A 27,154-nucleotide genomic window follows, 5' to 3' on the forward strand; every position below is an offset into this window, starting at 1 on the left:
CTGGTGGAGGGAGCTTCCTTACCGTGGAGTTCCCTGCAGCAGTGACATCACGGGTTCCATTCCTATCACCATCCCTCACCTGACAGTAACAATAGCATCACAGCTATAAAGTGGAAGGGACCTTTGAGGACATCAATTCCAGGACCTTTATTTTTGCGGATAAGGAAACTAAGGCCCATAGAATTTAAGTGACATACCCCAGGTCACACAGGCGTAAGTGGTATAGTTGGGATTTGAGCATTCCTTATCCCTGGCTTCCCCTACTGCACCATTTTGTGTCCTTGAAGCATTCTCACATCGATACAAATCACGATTTTTTATTATATGTTGACATTAGACTCTGGTCAGCACGGTGACCAAAATTAATTTTGACCTTGTTTGTCCCATTGGGAGCGAATGTGTTTGTCATTGACAAGAGCAGTAAGAACCCTGATGTGCCGGGTCAGATCGCATTGAACCGGGTGACATTGTGGACCACGAATTAGTTATGACTTTGCTTCCCAACCACAGGCTTCCTTCAGTAGCCCTTGACTGATTTCAAATGGGGAAATCCCTGCCTGAATCTTGCTACCTTCTGTGTACTTTTGACAGTGTTTCCTTTGTCAAGGTCCTATCTAGTAAACATGTATTATGTACTTACTGTGTGCTAGGCACTGTACCAAGCCCTGGGCATACCATTAATATTTTTAAAGCCTGTTGTTCAGTCTTTCAGTCATGTCCAACTCTTCGTGACCCTGTTGATCTCTGGCCATGGATTTTTCTCGGCAATGATATTGGAATGGTTTGCTGTTTCCTTCTCCACTGGAGAACCAATCCATAGGCAAACAGAGGTTAAGGGACTTGCCCAAGGTCACACAGCTAGGAAGTTTCTGAGGCTGAATCGTGACTCTGAACCCAGTACTCTATCCAATGCACCACCTAGCTGCCTCCTTTTTTTAAAGCTATTAAACCAGAAACTCTGTTCACCATTCCTCAGACGTATGCCAAATTTTCCACTCTCTGACCTGTCCCAGTGGATAGAGTGCTGGGCCTGTGGTCAAGAAAAACCTGAGTTAAGATTTGGCCTCACTTACTAGCTGTGTGACCCTGGGCAAGTCATTTCACCCTGTTTGCCTCAGTTTCCTCATCTGTGAAATGAGCTAGAAATGACTGAATAACAATAACAAAAGTTTTTGACCTTGAGCAAGCAATTTAACCTTTCTGGGCCTCAGTTTCTTTATCTGTAAAATGAGGCTATTTGGGTCATTGAACCTATAGAACTCTTTTCACATATAAGGCCAGTGATCTATTCAGCCCCCCCCATTTTATAAATGAAGGCATTGAGTTACAAGGCAGGTGATGGCTTCTCCAAACCTGACTTTCTGTGACTCTCTTTCCTTTTTATCACTGACTTAACATGCTCAAAGTTCGACAAGTTTAAAAGAAGTTGGAGGTATGAATAATCCAGAGCCTTAAAACAACTTTTCCAGGCAGTTTCCATAGGTGGTATCCCAGTTTTTTAGGTGAGGAAAATGTTAGCTTCATATGGCTGGTAAATGTTGGGGACAGGATGGGTATCCAGGTATTCCTGATTCTTCAAGAATCCTGAGACTGAACCTTGGGTAATGAGGAATTTTTAGTTCTAGTCTAGTTACTTTCAGTGAGAAGCAGCTTGACCTAATGGCTAGAGAGCTGACTTCACCATGAGGAGGACCTGAATTCAAGTCTACCTCAGATATCCACTGGATGTGTGACCCTGAGCATGTCCCTTAAACCATTTCCTTGCCCCTAAGGCGATAAGTTGCAGAGAAGGTTTAGACCTTTGCTTGGAGACAGTGTCTTTACCCTGCATCAGTGAAATCCCAGGAATAGTCTCCATTGCTTTAAAAAAAAAAAAAAAAGAATAATGGGTCAGTTAGGGATGATAGAAGGGAACAGAAGGATTTGAGAGAGGAAATTTGGTTCTTCTATGCCATTTTGTTATTTCTTGATTCTCTAAAAAATATTGTAGTATTTTTTGATATTTTTTTTCCCCTTACCCCCTTTGAACTCCACCTTGACCTCTAATCAGTAGAATTTAACATGTGATCACATCTGGCAGTGTATGCGACACTCTGTAACTGTAGTCCCCTCTTCTCAGATGGTGTGTTTCAGTGTCTGATCTGCAAGACTGGGATGGGTCATTCAATTTGATCTGTGTCTGTTGGCCTTTTAGCATTTTTTTCATTTATATCCTTGTGTATATTTGTATGTATATTGTTCTCTTAGTTTTCCTGTGCACCTTCTTTAACAAAAAAAGCCTATTTTAGTGAAATTTCCTGATTGTGTGTGTTTCCTTCCTGGGCTAATGAAGCCTTTTTTTTTGTTTGTTCGTTTGTGTGTTTGTATGTGTGCCGAAGATGCTGTCGTTTTTCCAGGGAATGTTCACCTTCTATCATCAGGGCCATGAACTTGCTAAAGACTTCAACCACTACAAGATGGAGCTACAGATCAACATTCAGAACGTAAGACAAGGGCAGCCTTATCCATTAAATAGATGCTTGGAATTTTCATGAATAAGACATCTGTGGGTTCTTAAAAATGTGTGTTTGTGCCATTTTATTATATAAATAAGAAATAATGTCAACACACTGGTCTAGACTATTTGTGAAGTGCTAGGTGGAAATTTTGATGACACACTGCCATCTTCTGGTTAGTCCATGGTATAACAGAAAACTTTTATGATAGCTGAGGGTTAAGCAAACCCTGACACCTAGTGGTGTCCAGTAATATTCCTAGGAGTACTTTGAACCTTAAGTGGTTGCCCTGGTTTTATATTTAGTGTTATACAAGATTGGCTGTTTATTTGGAGATCTTTAAAATATGTTGAGCTACTTCACAATCTCTTTAGACTATCAATCAATAAGTATTAAGCTCTCCTATTATATCCCAAGCATGGTCTTTCGTTTCAATTTCCAATTTAGTCTTTTTAATTCAAATTAATAAGCTTTTGTTAAGCTCCTGCTTTGGGACATACACTACTCATGAGGCTGGGGAGAGAAGTAGAAGGAATGAAGCAGTTCCTATTTACAAGGAGACAACAGGTAGAAACATAAGTATACACAGAATAATTGTAAAGAGTGTGAATACTTGTAAATAATTGTAAGGAGAGTAAATAAATACAAAGTAGTTAATTTTAAAGTAATGAGAGAGAGAGAGAGAGAGAGAACATGGTCACAAAGTAGTACTTGAGTGGATCAGGAAAAGCTTCATGTGAAAAGCAGTATATGGGCTGAATCCTAACAAAAGAGAGCTACTCTGTGGTAAGGAGAGGTAAGGAGGGATAAGCCATTGTAAAGGGAGATCTTACATAAGGGGCAGAGAGAGAGAGAGTTTTGGTTGAGTTGGAGTAATGTCCATTGAGGCTGGAATGATGGTTTGGACACAGGTTTGTTTTTAGCTAATCCTAGAAGCAATAGAAAAACACTGAGTTGATTGATTAGGAGAGTAGCAGGGCCAGATCTGCCCTTAAGGAAAATGACCTTGGTAAGAAGTGTTGTAGGAGCGACTGGAACTGAGAGGGACCCAAGGCAGGGAGCCCAGTTAGGAAGCTGTGTTCTTGAATTAAGGTGGTAGCTTTGTGGATACAGAGAAGGATCTGAGTACTAGAGATGTGATGGAGAAAATAGAAAACAGCAAGGTTTGGCAACCAATTAGATGAGTGGGGTGAGGGAAAGGGAGGAAATCCAAGGTAATGTCAAGATTATGCATATGGGAAACTGGAAGGATAACGGTGACTTGGATAGAAATTGGTAAGTTTTGAAGTTTAGAAGAGGGAGAGGATTTGGGGAGAAAAATAATGAGCTTAATTTTGGACTTTTGAGTTTGAACTATCTCCAATATTTGCAGTTTGAATGTCTAATGGGACTAGATATCCCAATTTGGCAGTCATCCATATAGGGATGAAAGTTAAACCCATGGGACCTGATGGAGGTTAGTTATTTAGTGAGAGAGTAGTCATTTAGTGAGAAAGTTGGATGAATGAGTAGGCATTTGGGCAGGGGAAGGTTGCTTTGTTTTTTTATTTAAAATGTAACTTCACATGAAGTATGATCATAAAGGAATGTGACCTTTAAAAAAACCCCAGTAATACTGTAACTCGGATACTTCAGGAAAATTATGATTTAATTGATGGTGATTATCTCTTCTAGTCATGTACATCATGACTCATTCCTGCCTGCCTGTCTTGTGTAACTCTCATCCATGCAACTCTCGTCTGAGTCCCTAAGTGACCCACCGGGTGGTAGTAGGATCCATCCTATGCTACGGTTAATCCAAGGTGCTGAGGACCATTCTTGTATGCCTTTGATTTAGTCAGGAAGCATTTATTTAGCACTTACTGTGTGCTGGGCACGGCTCGCCCCTGGGTACAAAGAAGGGCAAGCTAGGGTCTTCTTTCTTCAATTTAAATCTTACCCTCGACGCTTATCAGATGTGTGACCCAAAGGCAGGTCATTTAACCACCTATAAAATGAGACTGAGAATACCTCTGTTATGTAGTAGATCGTATCAGCTTTGTAATTAGGAAGACCCAGGCTCAAGCCCTAATCCTGACATATAACTGTAGGCAAGTCATGTAATTTCTTCCTGCCCCCAGGCAGCTCTCTAACACTATTGGTTAGAGAGTGCAATTGATAATTTAAAATTCTCCTCCCCGGCCCCCAACAAAACATCCCTCGTAGAATTTTTATGAGGATCAGCTAAGATATATAAAATACTTTCAAACTTTAAAATATTTGAGGTGGCATTATTGTAATTCCTAGAACATAATTTACAGCCTAAGTAATGATGGACTTTTTTTTCTTAAAATATGTTGGCATGGAAGGGAAAACTATGTAGTCTAATGTATTCTAGTCCGTGGTTGTATAAATCCATGGTGATGTGGAACTTCTCAGGCAGTGAGGTGGTAGAGTAGGTAAGAGCACCTGCAAGTCAGTTAGGAGAACCTCATTCAAAGCCTGCTTTAGATACTAGCTGTGTGACCCTGGGCAAGTCACTTGACCTCTCTAAGCCTCAGTTTCCTCATCTGTCAAAGGAGGAGGTTAGGCTCAGTGGCCTCTAAGGCCCCTTTCAGCTCCTCTCAGTTGTAGACCAGCCACTGATTTTTGTATAATCCAGCAACATAATTAAGTTTCATGGTTTATGTCATACTCCTGTATTTCCAAAGCTGTTGAAAGGAATTGCAGAGGAATAAGTAACTAGACAGTTGCCTGTTGGTTGTAAATCTGGTGTGTTTTAAGCTTCCACTGCAGTGTTGCTTGGGGGTCAGCTGCTAGTTATGTAAGGTGGATTAAGGTGAGTAGTGAAATTGAGGAAAGGAGAAGAAGGTAAGAAATTGAAAGGAGCTGAGGACTGAGAAATAAAGTGGGAGGGGCAGCTAGGTGGCACAGTGGATAGAGCACCGGCCCTGAAGTCAGGAGAACCTGAGTTCAAATCCGGCCTCAGACCAAACACTTGACACTTACTAGCTATGTGACCTTGGGCAAGTCACTTAACCCCAATTGCAAAAAAAAAAAAAAAAAAAAAGACATAAAGTGGGGAATGGACTGAAAAATGGAGTGAGGTCAGAAGGGAAAGAAGATTGGGGAAAGAAAGGAAGAAGAATAAGAAAGGGGGGTGGTGGTGGTGCTGAATTCAGGCCTTCTTTGTGACCAGAGGAACTTACTCCCCCTTTTTTTAATTAGGAACAGAACTAAACACCCTTTACAAAGGTTGTTCATTTGTATTTATAATAGGCCTCTACAAATTAGTTTCCTTTTCAATATTGCTTTAATCCAGGCCTATAAAAATGTATAATGTCACCATTTTTCTCCTGTGATAAGCTTTCCATGACAGTGTTTACTGTAGGGGAAGAAAGGAGAAAATGTGTAGTAGTAATTTTTTGCTTGAAGTATATCACGGTTTTATATCAGCAGTTCCCTGCATTAATTAAATTTAACTCAACAAACCTTTATTAAATGACTGATGTGTGATACATTAGGCTCGGTACTAAGGATAAAAAGGTTAAAAAACAGTCAAGTCCCTGCCCTCAAAGATCTTGCAACTTATCAATGAAAGCAGCTTAATCCAGCAAGCATTGTAAAGTGCCTATGATGGGCTGAGAAAATGAAAAAAGAATTTCTGCCTTTAAGGATCTTAGAGTTTTAGTGTGTAGACCAAGGCTCTACAGAGACTCTGAATTTGTAGTGGATTGATCGGATCTTGGACTATGACCCAAGAAGAGACATTTTCTTTCTCTTGACTCATTTTGTCCCAACCCCGGGGTTCACTTAAAGGGAAATATTTAAAATAGGCAGAAGCTATCTCTAAGTTTGAAGCTTCCTCAAATCTAAAGAACAGGGAAAGGTCCTATGTAGGAGTTACCTCTTAAACTGAGTCTTAATAGAAGGATCTAGGGCTTCTAGGAGGCAGAGAGGTAAGGAATGAGGGTGCTCTAGGCATTGGGGGATGGTGGTGGTACAGATGAATGGGGGGCACTGAGGCAGGAGATGAAATGTAGCATATTAGGAATGGCAAGGAAGTCCGTTTTCTGAAACACGGAGTGTGGGAGGTGTTTGTAAGGTAGAGTTAGTCAGAAAAGATAGGTTAAAGCTAGGCTGTGAGGGGCTTTAAATGCCAAAGTGAGGCTTGTCTTTGTTACCAGGAGTTACTAGAGCTTCTTGAGTTAGGGGTTTAGTTTGGACAGACTTGTATTTTAAGAATCTTATTTTGACAGCTGTGTGGAGCATAGATTGGAGAATGAGAGGTTAATACAATTAAATAAAATAAGAGGTAGCATGTGTTAAGGACAGAGGAGAGGTCTTGGCACAGCCAGCCTTGCAAGAAATTTGAGGAGGGAAGGGAATTGCTGTCAGTTTTGGGGATTAGGGAAGACTTCAAGGGGCAGAGAGAGAGAGAGAGAGAGAGAGAGAGAGAGAGAGAGAGACAGAATGAGAGAATACACATACATAATATATGCTGTGCACACATACACATACTTCAGGTAAGTCTTGAAGGACGAGAAACATTTCTGAAGGTGGTGATGAAGACATAGGCATGTGGGGATAATAGCCTATGATAATTCATGGATAGGGCAAGAACTCAAAGTCTAGCTTGGTGCCCATGTAGAGAATTATGTTGGAGACTCATTGGCGAAGGGGGTCTTAATAAGGCTCTTTTAAACTCTGGCCAGGCTTCCGGGGTAATATTTTTATCTTGTGGGCAGTGAGGTACCATTGAAAATCAGGAATGACTTGACATGGCTCAAGCTTTAAATAAGAGGACTATTTTTTGCAGCTGTGAAAAGGGTTGGAGAGGAAAGAGACTTAAGGTAGTTGAAACTATTTGAATGGTTTGGTTGAGAATTAGTATGGGTCTGAGCTAGGTATGATAGAAGTGAATGGGCAAGAGAGAATGGAAGTGAGAGATAGTATAGGATCAGCCTGACTTGACAATCAGTTTGAATGTGGGAAGTGATAGAGAAGGCAGAGGCAAAAATAATTGGTTGGCTTGGGGAAGATAGTAATATTAACAGAAACAGGGAAATTTTGAAGAATGGATCCATTTAGAGGATAAGATAATGAGTCCAATTTTGGACATACCGTGTTTGAAGTACTGGCAAGATGTCTAGATGGAGGTGTCCCTCAGGCAATTGAAAATATATTACTGGCACTGAGAAGATAAATTGTCACTGGATATATAGATTTGGTAATGCTCTGCATAAAGGCAATAAATGAAGCCATGAGAACATATGAGCTTGTCAGAAGAGAGCATATAGAGAAGAGAGAGGACAAAGGCTGAGGACCATACTTTTGAGGATATCTTCGTGTGGGTAGATAAAGGAGGGAGATGAACCAGTGGAGAAAAGTGAGAAAAAGTGGTCAGTCTTCTCATCAAGAGGAGAAGATGTAGTGTCAAGGAAACCACTTTACATTTTTCTTTGACTCTTTGCTTGTAGCTGTTTTGACCTGATTGTTTTCTTTTGAGTCTGTATCTTGATCTTCCCTGTCACTATGGTAGTTTTTTATGGTCAGATTTTTTTTGTTGTTTTCTCATTTTTCTACCCTGTTTTTTGATTTGGAACTTAATGTTAGATTTTGTTCTCAGCACGGGCAACAGGGGAAGAGGCTCTGTCTCAAGCTTCAGGCTTTTTTTCACTGCTGTTTTCAGAGCTAGTTTTGGGAGTTTGCAAGTTTTTGGTGCTTCTAAGGTGGCCATATCTGAGGAGAGGTGTGGTCACTGCTCTCTTCATCTGCAATCCGGTTCTTCCCCAGGAAGGGCCCGGGATCTCTTGGAATTCCAATCACTACTTCTCCTTGACCCCCTCCTCCTTTGAGACCAGAAATGATACTGCCCCTCAAGGCTTCCTCTCCCTCTTGACTGAAAGTGCTCCCTTCTGCCCTTGAACTATGATCCAGAAATGGGGTTGCCAAATAGCTTCTGATCCTGTGTTCAGTGCTAGCAAGGGCTCCCCTGTAATCAGTTGCCAGGTCCCCTTACAGACTTTGCCTTGAGAGCGCCTGAAGCTGCTGCTGCTTCACTCACCACCTCGTAGTCCCACCACTGGTGTTTCATCCATGTGGGCTCCAGGCCAACTCCTCCCCAGTGTCGCAGATCTCTCTTTCTAACCTCTGAGTTTTCTTGGTCTGGAAGAATGTCTCGCTCTGACCTTTTGCTGACTCTGCCACTCTAGAATTTGATTTGAAGTAGCATTTTAAAATTGTTTGTAGGGTAATGTTGGGACAACTCAGCTCTCTCTGCTCCACCATCTTGCATTTTTATTTTCCATGAGTTTGAAACTCAGCTTATTATTTCCATGTTTGCAAATATCCCCTTATTCCAGATCCCACATGAATTAAACACAATTGGTTTTTTTTTTGAGTAGGTGGAAACACTTGGATGTGGGCTTTGCAGCCTAGCTATTGACCCTAAGACTTGATTGATTTTTACTGTGCCTGGGATCTAATGCTGGTGACTGTGCATTTGGTCATACAATCTACCATTCGTTTCTGGCTTCACTCCCTCTATTAACTAGCTTTCAGATTATTTTCCTTTCAACAAGAAACACCATAAACATGACTTAAAAGATGGAGGATGGCTGAATAAATGTATAGAGAATCTGATTAAAATCTTTGCTTTTCTAGAGGATTAATATAGATTCTTCATTTTTGCCCCAAATAGCACATGTAAAGTCTCTTAATGTTTACCTTTCATTCATTTTAGACAAGAAATCGTTTTGAAGGCACACGATCTGAAGTGGAAGATCTCATGAATAAAATCAGACAGAATCCCAAGGAGCACAAGAGAGCAAGCCAGTTTGCAGTGGAAGGCTACCTCTATGTCCAGGAGAAAAGTAAGAGGATTGCAAAGCTGAACTTTAATATGATGAGTTCTTGTGGGATTCACTCTGCCCCATCTCTGCCCCCAAATGCCTGGTGTAGTAGCTGCCTGAAAATATCTCTGATCTAGTCGCATCAAAGGGTGGGACTAGATGGTTTCCAAGGTCCCTTCCAGCTCTGTCACATGCTAGAGTGGCTTGTTTTTATAGATATGTACTTGAATATTTGAACTTTTCTCTCTTATCACCTTTTTTTTTGCCCCCTTCCTATCCTAGTACTAAGAAAAACATCCCACGGATAGATAGATAAATCGATTGGTAGAACATTTTTTGAGTACTTATTGTTTTTCAGGCATTGTGCTTGAGTTAAGAAAACAAGTAAGCCAGAGAACCTCTATGCTCTAGAACTTACTTTCTGAGCTAGAAAGAAGTGGCAGGCAGGATGGATGAACGGGTGGGGGGATGCTACGTGTACTAGGATGACTTGGAAATGGTTGGGAAGTAGAAAAGAAGTCTGGTTCTAGGCAAGATAAGATTAAAGTTAAGCTTTTGGACCCTGGCTCCTTCCCAAGGCCAGATTCCAAGGAGTCTGAATGTGTTTAGCTATTTATTCCTGATGGAAGAGCTGTGATTAAATAAAAAGTAAGGTAGGTGGTTCTTTCTGCCCATCACTTGGTCTGTCTACTTTCCTTCTGTGTGGAGGGGAGGAGGGAGTTTTGAGAGGGGCCAGGATCTGAACCAATTCCTTCTTCCACACTGGGAGCATGTGCTGGGGAAAGAGAGGCCTGAGTGAATGGTGGCGAAGGAGGCAGAGGGGAGAAGAGAGGCCTGAGTGAATGGTGGTAATGGAGATAGAGGGGAAAAGAATGGTCTGAATGAATGGTGGTGAAGGAGGGAGGGAGGAGAAGGTGGAGAGAAGAGAGACAGAAGAGAGAAGAGGGTGTTGATAATTTATTTTGGTGGGGTCAGGAATTGTCTTTGGCTCAGAGGTCTGTTGATTTAGAGTTGGAAGAGGTATCAAATTGAGCCCCTTTAATTTACAGATGAAGAAACAGTTCCATAAAGTTTAAGTGATTTACTCAATAACACACAAGTGGTAAGTAGCAGAGCTGAGATTTGAACATAAGTCATCTCACACTAAAACTTTTCAGTTCTACAGTAGTCCTTCCCTCTTGGTTCTCCTACATATGCTCCTCAAAGCCGAGTATTTGTTACCTCTCCCCTTCTTCTCCTTCTCCATTCCCATCTGTTCTATTATTTTTCTGTCCTACATAACTTAGCAGGAAAACTAGGTAAATATCAACTTGGGATGGATTGGATTAGCCAAAGTCTTGGGAGAAGAGACCATACAGTATAGAGGAAAGAATATTGGATTTGAAATTAGAGTACCTGGGTCCAGTCTTTATCCTGTTTTTATTACCTGCATGAGGAAGTAGTTTAACTACTCTGGGCTTCAGTTTCCTCCTTTACAAAAGGAAAGGATTGGATTAGATGATCTCAATGGTTCTTTCCAGCTCCCTCCCTCTCCCTTTTTTGGAGACTGAGTTTCCCTATCTTGCCTAAGCTTAAAGTGCTAGGACCATCATGAGTCCAGTCCAACTCCTGGTCATCAAGGGAGCTTTGACCTGCTCCATTTCTGACCTGGGTCAGTTAGGAGACTGATCCCATCCCCTCTCCCCACTCTTGTAGGCTTTACCATACTGGTGCCAGATTTGGTGAGGACATTTGATTAGCCTAACCGACCTCAATTTAGAACTCCTGAGCTCAAGCGATCCACCAAACCTTTGCCTATTCCAGGCATGTGCTACCATTCCAGGTTCTGAATTCAGAAATTTCCAGATCCAGTCAGATCTTAACTGTTGGATATCATTTAACTGCTGAGATCAGAATCTTCCTTCTTCACCTGTGGAGCTGTAGGAGCCATCCTGATTACTTGGTGGTACAAGGGGAGGGAAGCATGAGAATGTTCCTTATTTATAGTCTCAGTCTCTCTCTCTCTCTCTCTCTCTCTCCCCCTCCCAGAAGCAATCACCCTCTCCCCCCCTCCCTCTCTCCCTCTCTCCCTCCCTCTCTCTCTCTCTCCCCCTCTCTCTCCCCCACTCTTTCCCTCTCTCCCCCTCCCTCTTGACTCTAATCAGAGCAGCTCACAAACCTTCCTTTCACTTATCATGTGTGAGTGGTTTGCAGCACTTCAGCTTAACTGACCAATTTTAGAATGTGGAAGACTTCAGAGGCAGTTAAACATCCGCCATACTTTGGATAAAATAGAAGACCGATGTAGGGAAACTCTCTCATCAGCTAGCAGGTGCCACTTTTCTTTCATTTGCAAATATTCAGATTTGGATTTGAGTTTTGCAGTCAGGTTGGCTGACTTGTGCAGTTTTGGGGAAAAAAATCTCCAAGGAGTCAATCATACTCTTCTTCAAAAGCCATTGAAGATTTCTCTTGATGAAGCTGTCATGTCTAGTCAATTTATGTAAAGAGTTTGAAAATCCAGGGTGTATAAATCAGAACTTTTAGAAGTAAGGGGCCAGATGATCAAAAGTGGTAAAGGTTCTTGTAGGTTCAGACTCATGCCCTTTGGCCTTAAAGGAATTGGACTAAAAGGGGGTTTGAAGTGCCTCATTCTTAGATTTTCCTGTAGTGGTTGAGGAGCCTCACCAGCTCCTAGCTCTCACCAGATTGGTCTACACATGACCGCTTAGCTGCTCTGATTTATGTGCTTTGTTAGAGTGTGAAAGTATTGTTTTCAGGAGGCTCACAAAAGGACACTGGATGCCAGAAGGAATAATCCAGTCTCATGATGATTTTTATTTTTTCTTATACTTCCCACATTATCCTTCATCTTTAGTTCTGAATTTTTCTAGTATGTAGAGATAGTTGTTGTTATTTGTCCTTCGTTTTTGAAGAGAACCAATGACATTATGGGTGATGTCTTAATTTGCTCATGAATTGGATTTAAGTGAGGTGGAGTTGGACAAAATCATCACCCTCACAGTCTCTCTTCTTGGGTCATCAAAGTCCAACGGCAGGACAAAAGTCAAGATGACTTACCCAGAATGCACTGGATGACCTTAGTGTCTTTGATGCCTGGCTAAGCTCCAAGTGCTCCATAGTACCTGCTTCAGCCATCTTCATGGTCGTTGGAAAAAATTATTCTCATCCACGCATTCTGCTGGAGGGAATCTTCAGGTGCTTGGGGTAGACATCCTCCTAAACTCACGGACAGGTTTGAGGCCTGTTGATTACCCTCCATCTGATTTAGCCCATCTGAGGAGGTGGCTTCCTGGGGTCTGGTTGCTATGCATGTGGAGGCAATATGGTTCCATGGAAAGAGGACTGGATTAGGAGTCAGACCACATGAGTTTGAATCCCTGCCTCTGATAATTATTTTGAATTCCCTTCTGACATGTGTTAACTTTGTGACCTTAGGAAAATCACTTAAACTCTTCAGGCCCAAGTGAACTCATCTTTAAATAGTAGGGTTGAGATTGTAAGTATAATAGCCAAGGTTGGCCTCAGAGAGGAGGTGAGCAAATGTACTTCCTCTCTGGTAGAGGTGGGGGACTATGGGTAGGAAATGTTGCATATGTTTTAAGACATAGATGATGCATTGGTGGGTTTTGTTGAACTGCTTTTTTTTTTCATCTTTCCTTTATATTTTTTGTTATAAAGAATACCTCATTGTTCAAGAGAAAAATGTGTTCTGAAATGAAGATGATATAAAAATAAAAGATATCTTAAAAGTTTTTATTAAAAAATAAGTTTGGGTGGGAAGACTTAAAAGAACTGACTGATGTAAAGTAAGCAAAACTAATAAAACAATATAAACAGTGATAGCAACAATATAAACAAAGAACAAAATAAATGTGTGTGTGTGAATTCTGTGTTAAAATGACCAAAATTGGTCCTGGAGAAGAGTTGGAAAGAAAAAAGTAGTTGTGGGAATGAATATGATGTAAAAACTACAAGGCAAAAAAAAAAAAAGACAAAATAAAATAAATGATGGGTGTGGACAAGGTGACCACCAGGATCCCTTCTATGAGGCAGCAAGTCATTCAACCTCTGCCTCAGTTTCCCTATCTGTAAAATGAGGATAATATGGGGCAGGTAGGTGGTGCAGTGGAATGAGCACCTATCCTATAGTCCGGAGGACCTGAATTCAAATCCAGCCTCAGACATTTGACACTCATTAGCTGTGTGACCCTGGGCAAGTTACTTAACCCCAATTGCCTCATGTCCCCTCCACCCCCCCATGAGGATAATAGCACCTACCTCTTAGTTACTGTAAAGATAAAATGAGATAATATTTGTAAAATGCTTTGCAACCCCCCCCCCCCCCCCGAGGCAGTCGAGGTTAAATGACTTGCCCAGGGTCACACAGTTAATAAGTGTCAAAGTGTCTGAGGCTGGATTTGAACTCTGGTCCTCCTGACCCCAGGGCCAATGCTGTATCCACTGCGCTACCTACGTGCCCCACAAACCTTAAAACACTGTATCAATGCTGATGATTATTACTATTATCATCTCAGTTCTAAAGCTACGATCCATATAAGTCTATGATTTCATAATAAAAATCACACATTATAAAATCATCCCTTTGAAATGTTCACGGACTTCGAGAACTCCAGGCAAAGAGAAGAGAATTGCTTTCAGTTTAGATAAAGTATTTGATTAATAGTTATCAAATTATTTTTAAACCTAGTCCTTAAATGAATATATATTGCTGAATGAATACCTAATGAGTTTTGCTCCACTCCTGATATTTCATCAGTGTGGGGAACTCCCACGGTTGAATGTCTCTCCACTGGTACAGATTGGTGCTTCATCCGTAACTTAGCAATGAGAGGTTTAAGTGATTTACTCAGAGTCACACAGCCCAATATACATCAGTGTATATTGAATCCTGGCCCTCTGGATTCCAAGGTCCTCTATTTTTATTCACTATAGCTAGTTTCCTCTTTTTCTGATAGTCTTTGGCATTACTAACTATCAAATAAAGTCCTTGTATGGGCCTACCCTTTCCGGGTAGTGGTGGGGTTAAAGAGAACAACATTTTCTGTAAGTATTTTTTCCCCTCAAAGATATCAAATATAAAGGAGAATAAAATCCAGAGCGCATTTTCAAAGGTGAAGAGCTTAACTTGTTCACTTGTATGAGCAATACTGGTGACATGTTTGAGAATGTTGAGAATATTTCTTTTTGGTCCCTTCCATCCTCCCTCCCTCCCTTACTTCCGTTCCCCTGAATATACATAAGTGGAGAACACTGCTGATTATACAGAGGAGTGGTGAACTAGGTTTTCCTTCATTTAAAAAGCATAAAATTTTTCTTTGCTTCAGGGCCTGCTCCATTTGGCTCCAGTTGGGTTAAACACTACTGCATGTATAGGAAAGCGGCAAAGAAGTTTACCATGATTCCATTTGAACACCGATCAGGAGGAAAGATTGTAAGTATATTGTTACACTCCATAAATAAGAGTGGAACTTGTGGGGAGGATGATGCAACCCTTCTGTAATCCTTTATAATTGGCGTTGGTGAGCAAGGTCTGGTACATTTTTATCGCAAGAATACAAGATAGGAAAAAAATGTATAAGGCCTAAGGAGAACAGAACGGACTATATATTTGGGTAATGAACCCTGGGAAAGAAAAGGCTAAAAAGCTATTTTCTGACTCTTTAAAAAAAAAAAGACTAGGTTGAGAGGAATGGATTTTAGTTTACCAGATATTTAAGCAGCTAATGTGAGGCAGCAGCTTTGACAGACATGAGGGATACAGAGGCAAAAAAATAGTACCATTCCTCTCTGTCAAGCAACCTACAGCCTAAAAAAGGATATGAAATGTAAGCAAATACATATAATTGAAAATAGCGGTGTGTTAGAAGTGAAGGTGAGATCTATACAAAGTGGTATAAGAAAATTTGTGGTGGAAGAGATATTACCTTTAGATGGGAGAATCAGGAAATACTTCATAGAGATAAGGTTACCTGAAGACTGGACTTTGAAGGAAAATGAGGATTTCAGTAAGTGGAGAGAAAGAGTATTCCAGGCAAAAGGAAGGCCTTGGAAATCCATGAAGGGAAGACGATGTAGGATGGGATGAGGAAAACCCGAATAGGCCAGTTTTGCTTGATTGTGTGTGTTTGTACGATAGTAATTGAAATAAAATGGGAAGGGGGGAGTCAATTCATGCTGAATTGGGGTGGGCCTTAAATGCCAAGCTAAGGGAACTCCTAAAGGTTTCTGAGGATGGGTGGAAATGGTACATTAGGAGGATTAATTTGGCAGCTTTGAGAAAGGATGAATGGGGGAAAGGAAGAAAGTATAGAGGCAGAGAGATCAGTAAGGAGGTGATTGGAACGGTCTAGAGAGGGAGAGGGTGGTGAGGTAGGGTGATGGTTTTCAGAATAGAAAGAAAGAGTTGAAGAGTGTTCCGGAGGTAGAATCTCCTAGGATTTGGCATCTCATTGCATGTGGGGCAGGTAAGAAAGGGAAGAGTCCAAGATGAGATGGGATTGGGAAAGTGAGTGGGAAGTAGGGAGGGTAGGAAGGGTCATTAATAGAAATAGCCACATTGGGAGGAAGTGGTTTTCGGGGGTGGGGGGTGGGGAAGAAGATGTGTTCAGGTAAAATGTGTAGTTTTATTGTGATTCGAGTATAGGTTATCTTCTTAGTTTTTAGTTGATTTCCTTTGAAATTTGATATCTTGATTTCAAGAATGCTTCCCCTCCTCATTAACAGGGTGATGGAGAAGTCTTCTCTCTGAAAGAATGTACCAAAAGGCATACTGACTCCATTGACAGACGGTTCTGTTTTGATGTAGAAGCAGCAGACAGGTAAATTATCTAAATTACAGAACACGTTAAAAAGAGCATTTTGCTTTCTTTGATACTGGGCAAACATCCATGATTATATCATTTTTACTCTTAATAATTATCTATGAAAGAGGGCCTGCTGTGGGGAATAGAGAACCTCAGCCAGAAACGGGTTCAAGTGCTGCCTCTGGACTCTTACTGGTTGTGTGGCCCTGGACAAATCATGTCACTTTTCACTGCTCCAGACAACACGCCGTAATTGTAGAGTTGGGGCCAATCTGCTTCGGTAAAGGGGGGTTACTCATTGAGAATTCTCTAGACCAGAGGTGTCAAATGGATGGCCCATGGGCCACATGTTACCTTCAATATTCTCTACTTCTGCCTGAACCAAATTAAAATGTAATTGGGAAATATTTAACCAAATAAATAAAAATGCAATAAAAACACATATGATAATACATTCTAAAACTCAGTCGATATGTAGACTGCACAGATCCTTATGTGTAGAGTAGCGACCCCCATTTCTATTTGTTTTGGACGTCATTGCTGTAGACTAGAGATTCTTAACCAGGGAACCATAGTGTGTGCATCATTTGCAGGGGATCTGAGAACTTGCACTGGGGAAAAATACGTCGTTATTTTCACTAACGTGTAACTGAAATTTAGCATTTCCTTAATTTTTATAAAAGCATTACCCTGAGAGGGGGTCCGTAGCTTTCACCAGACTTCCAAAGGGGTAAGTTAATAGCCCTTGCTTGAGTCCAGTGAATCACACATCTGGTTCGATGTTTTCTCTATCTGGTAGTAACATCGTATGAAACCTAATCATGGACCCGGATGGAATGTGTGTTGTCTTGGATGCCTGCCTAGCTGAGTGAGGAGAGCCTAATCACCAATTTTGCTGTAGGGTGGCTGATTTTTCAGCGACTCCCGGAGACCATCTGATTGTATTTTAGAGGGCTTTGCAGTCTCTGTCAGTCAAGGGGAATGCCCACATTGGCTTCGTTACTGCCACTTGAAATATAAAACATGCACTGTAGTCCCAGTCACTTTGGCCGTGAAAAATCATTAGGAACCTCCACTTGAGAGAGATGCATTCATTTACCAGCATCTCTGTATTCACAATGATTTTGAATAGCGGGAGATCAATTTAGGCAAAATTTGGAGCTGTCCTTGTGTGGACTTTTAACAAATGTTGGGACCATATAGGAATCTCATGACATGTTATTAAACCAACCTGTGCTTCCTTTCCAGCTAATGTGGTTTATGCTTTGCTACTACACGCCTGTCGCTTTTACATGTGATATCTTAACAATAGTTCACTGCTAATTTGTACCCTTAGTGTTAACCCTTTTATCAATGCATATCAGGAAACACTTGAACCCAGGTCTTCTGACTTTGAGGCTAATACCTACTATGCCATGACTACCTCTTTTCCAGCATATAGACTTCACAAATGTTAAGGATGTTCTAATATCATAAACTCAGTTGCTCAAAGTGAGACCATTCAATTTATATTTTCCTCTTAGAGGAGACCTTTGCTTTTCTTTTTCTCCTGTTGCATAATTTTGGGTCGTTTGATTGCTCACAGCACCTTTTATAAAGAAAGAGAAAGGAAATGAAAACTAAACTAAATTTGGTGATTTTGCAATTCACTTCTGGTTATTGTCAATATCTTGTACTCTGATGTCATTATTGGACAATAAGCTATTCCAGGACTCTCCCATTAATGATGGATGAACAGAGTTATCTTTAGATACAGATGACACTATATTAGTTGAATTACAGATTTTAGAATTACATAAGCTCCAAGAAACTTTAGTGATTGTCTAATAAGTTTATTTTATTTATGTTAATGTTTAATATGAACTTAGCCTCAACCAACCGGAAAACCATTAAACACATTTATATAATTCAGTTAAATTTTTTATTCCAAAGATGTGTAGTTTAAAATTGAATTTCATTATGTAGTTGCCTACAACTTGTCAGTGATTCATCGTTTTCTCTTTTGTTCATTGTTCACTCTCTTCTCCCCGATCTGTGCACACTTTCCCATTTATAGAGTTGTAAACAACATATATGCGCAGCTATATGGCACAGTGGATGGAGTGCTGGGCCTGGAGTCAGAAGGACTTATCTTCCTGAGTTCAAATCTGGCCTCAGACACTTACTAGCTGTATGACCCTGGGCAAATCCTTTAAGCCTGTTTGCCTCATTTTCCTCATCTGTAAAATAAGCTGGAGAAGAAAATGGCAAACCACTCCAGTATCTCTACTAAGAAAACCCCAAATGGGGTCATGAAGAGTTGGGCATGACTGAGAAAAGGCTGAACAACAACAATAAATCAACATGTATTCAAACCTTTTCCTTTCATATATGAGGAAATATGAGGAAAAACTTCTGGGAAGATGAAGTGATTTTCTTAAGGTCACATAGCTAGTGAGTGGCCCAGCCACAACTTGATCTCAGGCTTTCTGACTCTTGCTTTGGTGCCTTTTTATTGGCTTGAAAGACAGTGTCCCATAATGACTAGAGGGTTAAAGTTGGATGTGAAAAGGCCAAGGTTCACATCCCATTTCTGATGTGTATTAACTGTGTAATGCTGGGCAATGCCATTTGTCTCCTGTTGGCTTCATTTTACCTTCTGTAAAATCAGGATAGAGAGATGGCCTTGGAGTCAAGACAACCTGCATTGAGGTCCTACCTCCAAAAAATACATTCTATATTACGCTGGGAAACTTGCTTGACCTCAGTGTCCCAGGCATCTAAAACACCCATCTTCATTGAAAGAGGGACTTTCCTCACTGGTATTTTTCTATAACAGTGAAATCAAAGGTCCAATCCTCTCTAAAAATATGCCTGCAACACTTTCTTCTCTGGGTTGTTGGCCAGTAACAAATGAGATAATTCAAAATGTTATAGAAACCTTGAAATGTAATATAAAGGGTCCACTATTATTATCGTCCATATACCTGGTGATTTTGAGTAACAGAATTGTGGGTGGGGGGAGGTTGGGACTGTTGGTCGTTGGTTTCAGCTGTTCATGCCTTTCTTATTCCAAGTTACTCTGGGTAATTAAGAGTCATAGAATCATAAAGTTTGGACTTTGATGAGACTTTGGAGACCATCTCGTCTAACGTTCTAATTCTTTGGATGAGGACACTGGTGTCCATTTATTTACTTTACCAGTGACCATTTATCTTGTGCCTGTTATATGCCAGATACTGTGGGAAGCATTGGAGACAGAGAAAAAAGCAAAATCCTGGAGACTTGCCGTCCAGGTGCTGACATTGTCATGCTTGGTTGACATGAATAAATGCCTCGCTCGTGGTCCTCTTAGCTAGTTAGTGTTGGGGTCTGGACTAGAACTAAGTTTCCTTCCTCAGGTCCTGCTTCCTACCCCCTCCCCAAATTGTTCTGTGGTCACAGGACTGCAGATTTAGAGCTGGGGGTGACATTGGACATCATCTCATCCACCTACTCCCTTCTCCACCACTTTACCGATGAAAAATTTAAGGACCAGAGAATGGAAGTGACTTTGCCCAAGGCTACAGAAGTAGGAAATCAAGCTAGAATTAAACTTAAGTTCTAAGACATCAAGGATCTCTTTCCTCTCTTTCCTCTCTTCCACGCAGCCTCTCAAGATCATTGTCATGTGATCATTTGGATGTGCTTAAACAAGAGCAAATATAGTGTCTGCATTACAGTGAGGTTTATGCATGAACCTCTTATGAAGCCATGAAAAAACTGACTGTTTCACAGGCACAATTTTTAAATAATTGTGCCTTGCTTTCCTTTTTTTGCTTATTTTCAGTTTTTGTTCTCTTAAGTTCTTGGTGTTGGTGAAAATTTCAGATTGCATTGCAATGAAAAGTGTTTGGTTTTGTTTTGTTTTTAACCTGCAAAATGTAAACCGGATATGAGGTTAGTTACTAATGTTTGGTTTATTTACTGAAAGTTCCACAAAACCAGGGATTATGTCCCATAGCATTCTCTCTCAGTGTCTTGTACACAGTAAATACCATACTCAAATACTTGGAAAATCACTTTGATTTTGTGATATTTGCCCACATGTCATATTCAGATACTGCTCAGAAAAAAGGAATAGAAGACTAAACTTGTCATACTAATACAGGGAACTCCCTCTACCAATTTACATTTTTACCTTCTCTGCAACTTACTGATCTAGAGTGTTGTTTCATGGATAGAGAGAAGTTATATGACTTTTTCTAGGGTAACTACTAGTAAGTATCAGAGGCTCAGAAAAAAAAAAAGGAAAACCTCACTCTTTCCCCATTTTTCTTTATCTAAATCTGCCCAAATTGGATGCCACGTTAATGTTTTTCAGTGAGTTCCTGGTAATAGATTGTTCAACTATTTATTACCTTGTGGCTTCATTAATTTAATTTAGCAAGTATTAAGCACCTACTCTGTGTTCAGTGACTATATCAGGCACTGTAAACCAAAGGAAGAAAGTCCCTTTCCTCAAGAAACTAATATTCTGATGTGTTTTGGGAAACAACACGGGCATATACAAGTAAATACAAAATATATGCAAAATAATTTTGAGGGAAACACTCACCACTGGGGTTATTAGGAAAGACATGCTGGGGTGATCAGTGGGAGATGGAATAGAAAATAGACCAGTCTGGTTGGAATGTAGAGTGTGTGAGGAGGAGTAATCAGTCTGGGAAGATTGACTGGAGCCATATTGTGAAGGGCTTTAAATACAAAGCAGAGGAGTTTGTAATTGATCTTAGAGGCAATAGGGAGCTATCAAAACTTTTGGAGTTAGGGAGTGATCTGTGCATTAAAATATCAGTTCAGCAATTATCTTGAGAATGGTTAGGCTGAACAAGGGAGAATTTGGAGGAAGGGAGACCGATTAGGAGGCCGTTACTCCAGTCCATTGATCAGGGCCCAAACTAGGATGGTTAAATGTGATTGGAGATAGTAGCAGACATAGGTAAGAGACACTGTAGAAGCAAGAAGGGAAGAAAGGACATGTGTTTATTAAGTGGCTATTCTGTGCCAGGCACTGTGCTTAAACATTTACAAATAGTATTTTATTTGATATGCATAACAACTCTGGGATGTCTTTCCTATTATTATCTCCATTTTTCAGTTGAGAAAACTGAGATAAACAGAAGTTAGGTGACTTGCCCAGGGTCACATAGCTAGTAAATGTCTCAGGCTGGATTTGAACCCATATCTTCCTGATTCCAAGCTCAGCGCTCTATCCACTGAGAGATGACAAGACTTGATGACTGATTGGATCTGAAATGGAAAGAGAATGATGAGTTAAAGATGATTCATAAGTTATGATCCCTGTGTAATTGGAAGAATGGTTGTGTCCTTGACAGAATTGGAAAGGTTTTGGGGAGAAAGATACTAGAAGCGATTTTGGATTTCAATTCAGTGTTTTGTCTGCTGTGTTATTCCCCCATGTCCTAGTGATATCTTGCATAATGCTTGTGACCCAGATGTATGGTTAGTATAGTAGATTGTAAGATATAAAAGATCTTGGAGTTCATTTAGTCCAAAAGTTCGTACCCTGGGGCAGCTTGGTGGCGTAGTGGATAGAGCACTGGACCTGGAGTCAGGAAGACCTGAGTTCAAATGTGGCCTCAGACACCTAACACTTATTAGTGGGCAAGTCACTTAATTACATTGCCTAACCAAAAACAAAACAAACAAAAAAACCCAAAAGTTTGTACCCCTTTGGCAATTCAATGAAGCCTGTGGACCTTTTCCCAGAATGATGTTTTAAAATGCATAAGATTACAAAGAAAACTTAGGAAGATTGAAATAGTTACTGAATATTTGTTTGAAAGAGTTCATAGACCCCAGGTGAAGAGCCCATGATCTAGCCTAATCACTTCATTTTAGATGTGAAGAAAATGAGGCTCGGAGACATAAAGTGATTTTTTTTTCAGAGGCAAACCAAGAATTTAAACTTGGGTCCTCTGACTTCACATGAAGTGCTGTTTCCACAATACCATGCAGCTGCTTCTTGTTACTTATTATTATTTTTTAAAATTTACAAGTTGCTTACCTTCCTTTCAGTTCTCTCAACAGATGATCAGAGTGTTGCTCATTTTCCCATCGTGGCTGCCAGCTGCTACTCAACCTTCTTTGCTTGTACTTGACTTCCTTTCACTTCAGAGTACCCAACCTTCTTGGGAAGACCTCTGGAGGCCTCTCATCTTTCTGTATATTGTCTTGACTGCAATTCTTTGCTAACTCTTTGAGTCTTAATTTGAATATTCATGTACCCCTTCCCATTGCTTCCCTCTGGTGGGGCCGTATCTGGCATCTACTGCCTTCCGCCATATTTTGTTAGCATAATAATTTCTAGCAACAACCCAAAAAGCTAATTGGTTATTATTGGAAGATGAGCACGCAGAGCAAATGTGAGACATGGAAAAGACACTCAAAAGCAGAATAGAAGGGGAGTATTTGTTTCACTGGGTATTGTAGGATTTCTTTAGTGGATTTTTCTTCCTTCAGAGTTTGTCTAATAGCAGGCATTTGTTAGACCATAATGATAGTAATAATTAATAACTAGCATATACATAACATTTTAAGGTTTACAAAATGCTTTACATGTATTATCTCATTTGTTCATCACCGCCCTTTGAGATGGCTGCTATTATGATCTCTACCTTACCAGTGAGGAAACTGAGGCACATAGAGGTTAAGTCACTTGTCTAGGGTCATACAACTAGTAAAGAGTGTTTAGGCAAGATTTGAACTCTTATCTTTTCTGAATCCATGAACAGCATTGTGTCTGCTATTGCCATCTGGCTGCCTTAATGGATAGGTACCTAAGGAATGCAGTTTTGGAGGGCCAAGACTATGACTTAATTATTTTTGTAATCCTCCCAGTGCTCACCCAGTGCTAATGAATAAATGGAGCTCAATAAATGTTTACATGAATGAGTGAATACTTAAGTACTTAAATTGACATGCTGTCTCATGTGTAAGGTTCTCCCTTGTGCAATGGAAATCTCAACTTTTCTCATCCTGGGTGATTGTTCTGTTCATATCCTCCGATAAATCTTTCACAGGGGATCTGGCTGATATGATAGAGTCTTTAATTTCTGTGGGTACTAGAGCAGTGCTCAGAGTCTGTAACTGTTATCTTTTTTATGACCAGCTCACCTCCTTCTCCTGTCATGAGCTTAAGGACCGAACCTGTGATCTCCTAGGACTGGGAACTCTGAGAGGAGGAAACTCCCTTTACCATGCGGATTGCCACCTTTTTGCAACTCATCCTCTCAGAGAGTTGCTTGGAGCACTTAGAGGTTAGGTGACTTGCCTAGGGTCATACAGTCAATAGGTGACAGAGGTTTGAACCACTCTCTCCTATTGGATACACTGTCCCTTCAGAGGTATTCTGTTAAACTCCTCTTGGGTTTCTTAATTTTCAGATTCCTCATCTTTGCTGAATCATCATCCAAATCACAACCCTGAATTATGGCTTTATGCCACGCCTTTGTCCTTGTCCCTTTTCAGTTTCTACCCTCTCTTGTTTTCAATAAGTATCTCACATTTACATAGTGCCAATGGTAAAATGCTCATGGAATTCTAAGAATTTTGTGATTCTTGTAAATGTGATAAAATTTCTTATGAGTATGATTCTTAGTACTTCTGCCTTCCTTTCCACCAACATGCATCCTTCCTGGCAGAAAGAAAAGTAGGCTGCAAAGGACTAAAGGTTATTTCTTGTGTGTGTGTGTGTACATATATACATATACATGCATATACACATGCATATATACACAAAATACATTCATATGTATATATGTATGTATGTATGTAGTTTCATGGGATACTATGGCCAAAGGATTCGTCTCTGGCTACTAATCATATTTAGTCAAGCTAGTCCTTAGACTAACTTAGACACATCTCTGTAGTTGGAACCATACCTAAAGCTTTTTGTAACGCAATAGGATTGGTTAGAACTTGCAATATAGGAGCAGCTAGGTAGTGCAGTGGATAGAGCTCCAGCCTTGGAGTCAGGAGGATCTGAGTTCAAATGTGGCCTCAGATGCTTGACACTTACTAGCTGTGTGACCCTGGGCAAGTCACTTAATGCCAATTGCCTCACCAAAAAAAAAAAAAGAACTTGTAATACACCATCAGATCCTTCAAAAACCCAGGATAGGGGCAGCTAGGTGGTGCAGTGGATAGAGCACCAGCCCTGGAGTCAGGAGGACCTGAGTTCAAATCTGGCCTCAGACACATAACACTTACTAGCTATGTGACCCTGGGCAAGTCACTTAACCCCATTGCCTGGCCCCCCCAAAAAAGACCAAAACAAAACCAAAAAAAACCCCCAAAAGCCCAGGATGGCTTCATATCATGATGGGGACTTCCAGTTGCACTTTTGTGGGAGAATAAATGATTAGCTTTGAAAAAAAAATATAGCCCACACAAGTGTGTGTGTGTGTGTTATAGCTAGTTCCTTTCTTTCATGGAAATAATAGGGGTAATTAAATTATTAGAACCAGCATTCTTTGCTACTCACCCAGAAAAAATTGTTACCCTGTGGTCTTAGTATTTATGGACAAGTACAAACCTTACCTGGGTTGATCCTGTGTAATGAATTGTTGAAGCAGCAGAGCTCAGTAATTCTAGAGCCAGAAGTCTGTATTTCTGAATTCCAAGGCACAGACACCTTAATGGATTTACAGTTGTTTGGCCTATCACTAATGTCTTTACATATTATCAACACTATAAGACAAGGTATATTCTTCGTTCTTTTCAGTCCTTAAAAATGAGAATACTTCTCCCCCCACTACCCCACCCTGCTCCAGGGAGAATTACTATTTAGATTGTCAGATTGTTTTCACTTTCCAAGCAGTATTCACTGCACAGCTGGGAAATGCTGTGGTTCAGGCTATGGGCACACTGTATTGTGTTGTCTTATGTGAGCAGAGAGTTGTATTAATGAGATATGCCTCATTTTAGGAATATCAACTAAAATATCTGTAAATTGGATTTGCGTTGAGATAATATTGGTGCTGAGTTTCCAAATGTGCCTCCCTTTCCATGCAAACAGTTATAATTTTGCATAATAATGATTCCCATGGCATTGATTTTTTTTTTAATGAAATGTCTAAAAAGTTAGGGACTTAAAATGATAATTTTTTTCCTTAGGGTAATTTATTTGCTTCTTTCTTCCCCACTCATTCCTTTGAAGTGTGAACTGCCACAGTCAGTGGGTTAAGTACAAGTCTCAATAGAATGGACTGCTGAGGTTGCTGGATCTCAATAGGACTATTCTTGACCAAGTCACTTTAGCTCATCTGTGAAATGAGGGCTTTGGACAAAGGTCCCTTCTACTTCTAGATTTCTGATCCTGTGATGATATTCCCGATGACTGAACCATTCTCATAACAGATTCTGGTTGAGAAAATTATTTGATCAAGAATTGCTGTATTTCAAGATTTCAAGAATTGTGTGTTAATTCCATCAGCTGCAGATAATTTTTCCACCAAGTAGAGGATAACTTCTCTACAGTGAAACATTGATCAGTCTATGGACAACCTCTTTAAATTTAGTTTCGTTGTTGAGTTTTTTAGTCATGTCCAATTCTTCATGGCCCCTTTTGGAGTTTTCTTGGCAAAGATGCTGGAGTGGTTTGCCATTTCCTTCTTCAGTTCCTTTTAAAGGTGAGGAAACTGAGACAAACCCAGGATCACACACAGCTAGTAAGTTTCTGAGTCTGCATTTGAACTCAGGAAGATGAGTCTTCCTGACTTCAGGCCCCAGTGTTCTATCCACTGTACCACCTAGCTGCTCATTAAATTTAGTTGGGCTTGTCTTTTTGGACAGTAGACGTAGACATACAGTTAAATACCATGCCCATACTTAGATCATTTCTGGCTCAATGCAGGTCCTTCTAGAGCTTACAAGTCATTGGTCTGACCTTTGAGAATGCAGGGTCACCTCCATGCTACAAGGAGGCATATCAATGGGAGATTTTGGAGAAGGTGATCTAAATTAAAAAGTGAACATTTAGATTTATTCTTCCCATAATTGATGTCCTGTGTATTCACTTGTATGATTTCTTTTATTTCATCAGCTCATATTGTGTCATTGGTTTTCATTTGAGTACAGATGATATATCATCATCGTCATCGTCATCATCGTCATTCAGTTTCTTAGTTTCATATTTGACTGCGGCCAAATATGGTGGTAGCTTCACCTAAAGCATCAGTTATTTGCTGTAGTTCCTCCCTCCCCATCCCCATGTCCCCTTTCCCCCCACCCCAGGGAGAATTAGTATTTAGAGCAAGGCTTCTTAAATTTTTTCCATTCTTGACCCCTTCAGCACTTAAACTGTGGGCTGAGAATGGTAAGAAGGCTGATTAGAGTCCCAGATCCTTTACACTTTTTTTCTTTTCTTTTCTTTTCTCTTCTTTTTTTAACATGTGTTTTTAAAACTTTGGGTTACAAATTTTCTCCCTTCCTCCCTCCCCACCTACCCTCATTGAAAAGGCAAGCATCTTGATACAGGTTATAGATGTGTAGTCATGCAGAACACTTCCATAGTAGTCATGTTGTGAAAAACTAAGTATATTTCCCTTCGTCCTATCCTAACCCCCATTTATTCTATTCTCTCTTTTGACCCTGTCCCTCCTCAGAAGTGTTTGCTTTTGATTATCCCCTCCCCCAATCTGCCCTCCCCTCTTATCACCCTCATCTCCTTGCCACCTTATTTTCCTGTAGGGTAAGATAGATTTCCATACCCCATCTCCTTGCCACCTTATTTTCCTGTAGGGTAAGATAGATTTCCATACCCCATTGTGAATGTTATTCCCTCCTTAAGCCAAATCCTATGAAAATAAGATTCACTCATTCCCTCTCACCTTCCCCCATTTCCCCTCCACTGTAAAAGCCTTTTCTTGTCTGTTTCATGTGAGATAATTTACCTCATTCTACTTCTCCTTTTCTCCTTCTCCCAGTATAATCCTCTCTCACCCCTTAATTTTAT

The 27,154-nt window shown here is 40.4% G+C and overlaps 1 protein-coding gene across 1 annotated transcript in view; it reads left to right on the forward strand.

Annotated features, from left to right (window-relative positions):
* ARHGAP10 (Rho GTPase activating protein 10) overlaps positions 1-27,154 on the forward strand; it is a 381,695-nt gene that overhangs the window by 161,539 nt on the left and 193,002 nt on the right. Inside the window, exons 7-10 of the mRNA XM_027866797.1 lie at positions 2,379-2,483; positions 9,220-9,349; positions 14,677-14,783; positions 16,076-16,170. Of these exons, the coding sequence (XP_027722598.1) occupies positions 2,379-2,483; positions 9,220-9,349; positions 14,677-14,783; positions 16,076-16,170 (437 nt within the window). The remainder of the gene's footprint in view (positions 1-2,378; positions 2,484-9,219; positions 9,350-14,676; positions 14,784-16,075; positions 16,171-27,154) is intronic.

The sequence above is a fragment of the Vombatus ursinus genome, unplaced genomic scaffold (genome assembly GCF_900497805.2).
Source record: "Vombatus ursinus unplaced genomic scaffold, bare-nosed wombat genome assembly UNPS02014784.1, whole genome shotgun sequence".
Classification (NCBI taxonomy): domain Eukaryota; kingdom Metazoa; phylum Chordata; class Mammalia; order Diprotodontia; family Vombatidae; genus Vombatus; species Vombatus ursinus.